This window comes from Moesziomyces antarcticus (assembly GCF_000747765.1).
Source record: "Moesziomyces antarcticus DNA, scaffold: scaffold_v10143, strain JCM 10317, whole genome shotgun sequence".
NCBI classification, from domain to species: domain Eukaryota; kingdom Fungi; phylum Basidiomycota; class Ustilaginomycetes; order Ustilaginales; family Ustilaginaceae; genus Moesziomyces; species Moesziomyces antarcticus.
The window spans coordinates 1-3046 of record NW_014638867.1 but is presented as its reverse complement, the minus strand read 5'-3'; the positions used below and the strand labels follow the sequence as shown (position 1 = coordinate 3046).

The following is a 3046-nucleotide window of genomic DNA, read 5'->3' as shown; positions in this document are numbered from 1 at the left end:
CCCCCCCCCCCAACCCCCCATCGTCCTCGCCCAGCCCCGATGTTAGCCTGCACCTCTCCCACCGCGGCCCATCTCTCCGCACACACTTCGCAGACCTACTTTGTTGCGCCACTTGACTGCTCACACTCGCTTCTGTCCCCGAGGCTGACTGCACATCCGGGCCAAGAGCAAATACGATCACATGTACCATTAATGCGAAAAGACAAAGAAAGCGACGACTAAACAGCGACATCAGCACACGGGCATAAACGTGTTGGTGGCATTCACGCTGCCGACGCCGCCCCAGAAGCTGCTCGAGGGCGCCACGTCCTTCTTCGTGTTGGCCTGCGGCATGAGCGACGGCGACGAGCGGCGCAGCAGCGACGGACGCGGCGACTGCGCACGCGGCGAGCCCGGCACCGCAAACGTCGGCGTGCCCGGCCGCGAGGCGTCGCTGCCAAAGTTCAAGAACGCGCCCGGCGTCAGAACACCGCTCGGCGCACCGCCAAACTCGTTGGTCGGGCTGCTACGACCCGACGCCACGCCACCGCCCACGTTGACGGCAGCCGCGGTAGGGTTCGCGGTGGATGTCATGGTCTGCAGCGCCTCCAGGATCTTGCCCACGTCCTGCGACGAGATGGTGCGAGCCTTGATCGTGCGCACCTCGTCCTTGAGCGACTTGTTCTCCACGCTCAGCTGCGAGATCTGCTGGCGCAGGCCCTCGATGAGCGCGTCGCGGTCCGCAATCTGGTCCTCGAGCTGGTTGATGTACTCCTTTCTGCGCGTGCGGAAGTTGCGCGCCGAAATCTTGTTGCGCAGCTGGCGCTTCTCCTTGCTGCTCAGCTTCTTATATTCTTCCGGATCGGGCTTGAGGTAGTTGGTGTCGCCCACCGCCATGGGAATTGTGCTGAGCGTCTTGCCCATGCCCGACGACTTCGAGCGACGGTGCTCGCCGTCGTGCTCGTCGTCATCGTCGTCATCCTCCGACATGCCGTCCTCCGACATGGGCGCGGCAGAGTCGTCACGATTGGAGTGCTCGTGCTTCAGGCTCGACTCGGCGGCGACGGCATTGAATGGGTTGGCCTGTGCGGAGGCGAGTTGCGATGGGCTGATCGAGTCGAACGGCATGGCGAACGTCGACTGGAGCGAAGTGGGCTGGGCGAGCGAGCCGTTCTCGACCACGTGCGGGTCGATGGTGGCCGATTCGTACTCGGTGGTGCGGAAGGGCGAGGTGCGGAAGAAGCTGAGCATCTGGTCCGAGTCGTCCTCAAACTTGATGGCGTGCGAAGCGCCAGCGGCGTGCGAGGGTGCGGTGAGCAGCGACGAGCTCGGTTCGCCAAACACGGTGGAAAAGTCGACCAGCGCTGTTTCGTGCTCGTCGATGGTGCCGAGAGCGGGAGGCGTGGCGACGGGCGAGTAGCTGCGACCCGAGAGTGCGGGTGACTCGGCAGTGTCCAGCTCGGGCGGGCTTGCGGTGCCGATGTGCGAGTCTGCCGAGGGTGCGGCGAGGGCAGATGCTCTGGGCTGGGGCGCCGGTTGTCGTGCTACGGCGGCGACAGTGACTTCGGATGTGGAGGCAGTTTGCTGTTGCGATGCAGATGACGACGATGCAGAGATCGAAGCAGTCGTTGCGGGGACGGCAGGGGCAGCCGATGGCGCTGGGGTAGACGGGGCGGCCTTGTTCTTGAAGAGGCTGTCAAAGTGGTTGCGGACATACCTGTCGAGGAGCGCCTCGCTGGGCTGGGTGCCAGCCTTGCGGAGCTCGACGGCGAGGTAGTAGCGGAAGAAGACTTCGGGCGACGAGCCGGGAGGCGGAGGCGGCTGGTTCTCGTCGAGGCCGACCTTGCGCATGTTGAAAGGCGATGCGATGGATGAGGTGGAAGCGGTGGCGTTGGCGTTGGTGGCAGACGAGGAGGCTGCTCGAGCGCACGACGACGGCTGGAGGGTGGGCGAGGAAGGCATCTTGACGAGGTCGTCAAAGCCGGAGAAGCTGGTGTTGCGAGCGACCTGGGTGGCGGCCATGATGCTAGCTGCGTCGACTCTCAAGCTGGCGAGGCCGTCTTCGAGTGTAGGTGGGGAAGAGAGGTGGTGAAGGTGTCACCAAAAGCGGAGCTGAGGTGGCTGAATGCTAATCGCAGTTGAGGGGTGTGCGAGGTAGGTTGTGGCTGCGATCACGAACGTGTGAGACTTGTGTGGATGCAGACGCGGTGGCGATGGTATCGATTGTGATTGGTACAGTAGCAAGTAGTGGTGCTGGAATAGGTGGTGGTGGTGGACGGTCAAAGAGGTTGATGGAAGAGATCGTGTTGGTTGAGGGTGGAGAGATAGGAGGAGGGGCGCGTGTGTGTATCTGCAGTTGCTGCGCAGCGGACACTCAAAGCGTTGATTCTGCTTTAGCGCCACGGCGGGTGGCACTGCTGTCCTGCTGCCGCTGCTGCTCGATTGCTGCTCCACCTTTGTGCTGAGCTTTCAGAGACGCGCTTGCTCGGTGTGCTGTGCTGTGCTGTGCTGTGTTTTTTTGCTTTTGCTTTGGCAAGCGGGCACCGCCAGCCACCGCAGCGCGGAGCTAAGAGCGGGACGGATCCCAGGCGCGACTCTTCCGCCGCCCCCCTCCGCCCCCTTCTGCCGCTTTCGATTTTCGTGGCTGAGCTACAGGGGAAGGGGGGGCACGGTTCGCCTTTTTCGCTCGCCCAAAAAAAGCCCTTTGACACCGCATCAGTCACTCGACTCGCGCGTTTGGTCGCTGTCAGCAGTCACGCACTGGTTGCGCCTTCGAACGTCGGCTCAGCTCAGCATTGCTCGCTCGGACTCAGCTCAGCTCCAGCTCAGCTCGGTGCCTTTTTTCTTCTCTCTCTCGCCCTTTCCTGCAGGTGGTGTGATTGCGGGCAAGATGACCACAACGGCAACATCTGGCGGTGCCTTTTTCCTTTTTTTTTAATCCGCCCGCCGCTGCCACGACATCACCCTGGCCTGCCAGGCGCCCCTGTGCAAGGCGGTCGGTGGTGATGTGCATCGATGCGAGAAGGCGGGATTCATGCTGCTGCTGCTGCTGCTGCTGCTGCTGCTG

The 3046-nt window shown here is 62.8% G+C and overlaps 1 protein-coding gene across 1 annotated transcript; it reads right to left on the bottom strand.

Moving 5' to 3' along the window:
• Positions 1-231: 231 nt before the first annotated feature.
• Positions 232-2001, bottom strand: PAN0_143c6805 (uncharacterized protein; the record flags this gene model as incomplete). The annotated part of the gene is made up of 1 exon (XM_014797774.1): positions 232-2001. The coding sequence occupies one exon, from the start codon at positions 1999-2001 to the stop codon at positions 232-234; it is 1770 nt and encodes a 589-aa protein (XP_014653260.1).
• Positions 2002-3046: the final 1045 nt, after the last annotated feature.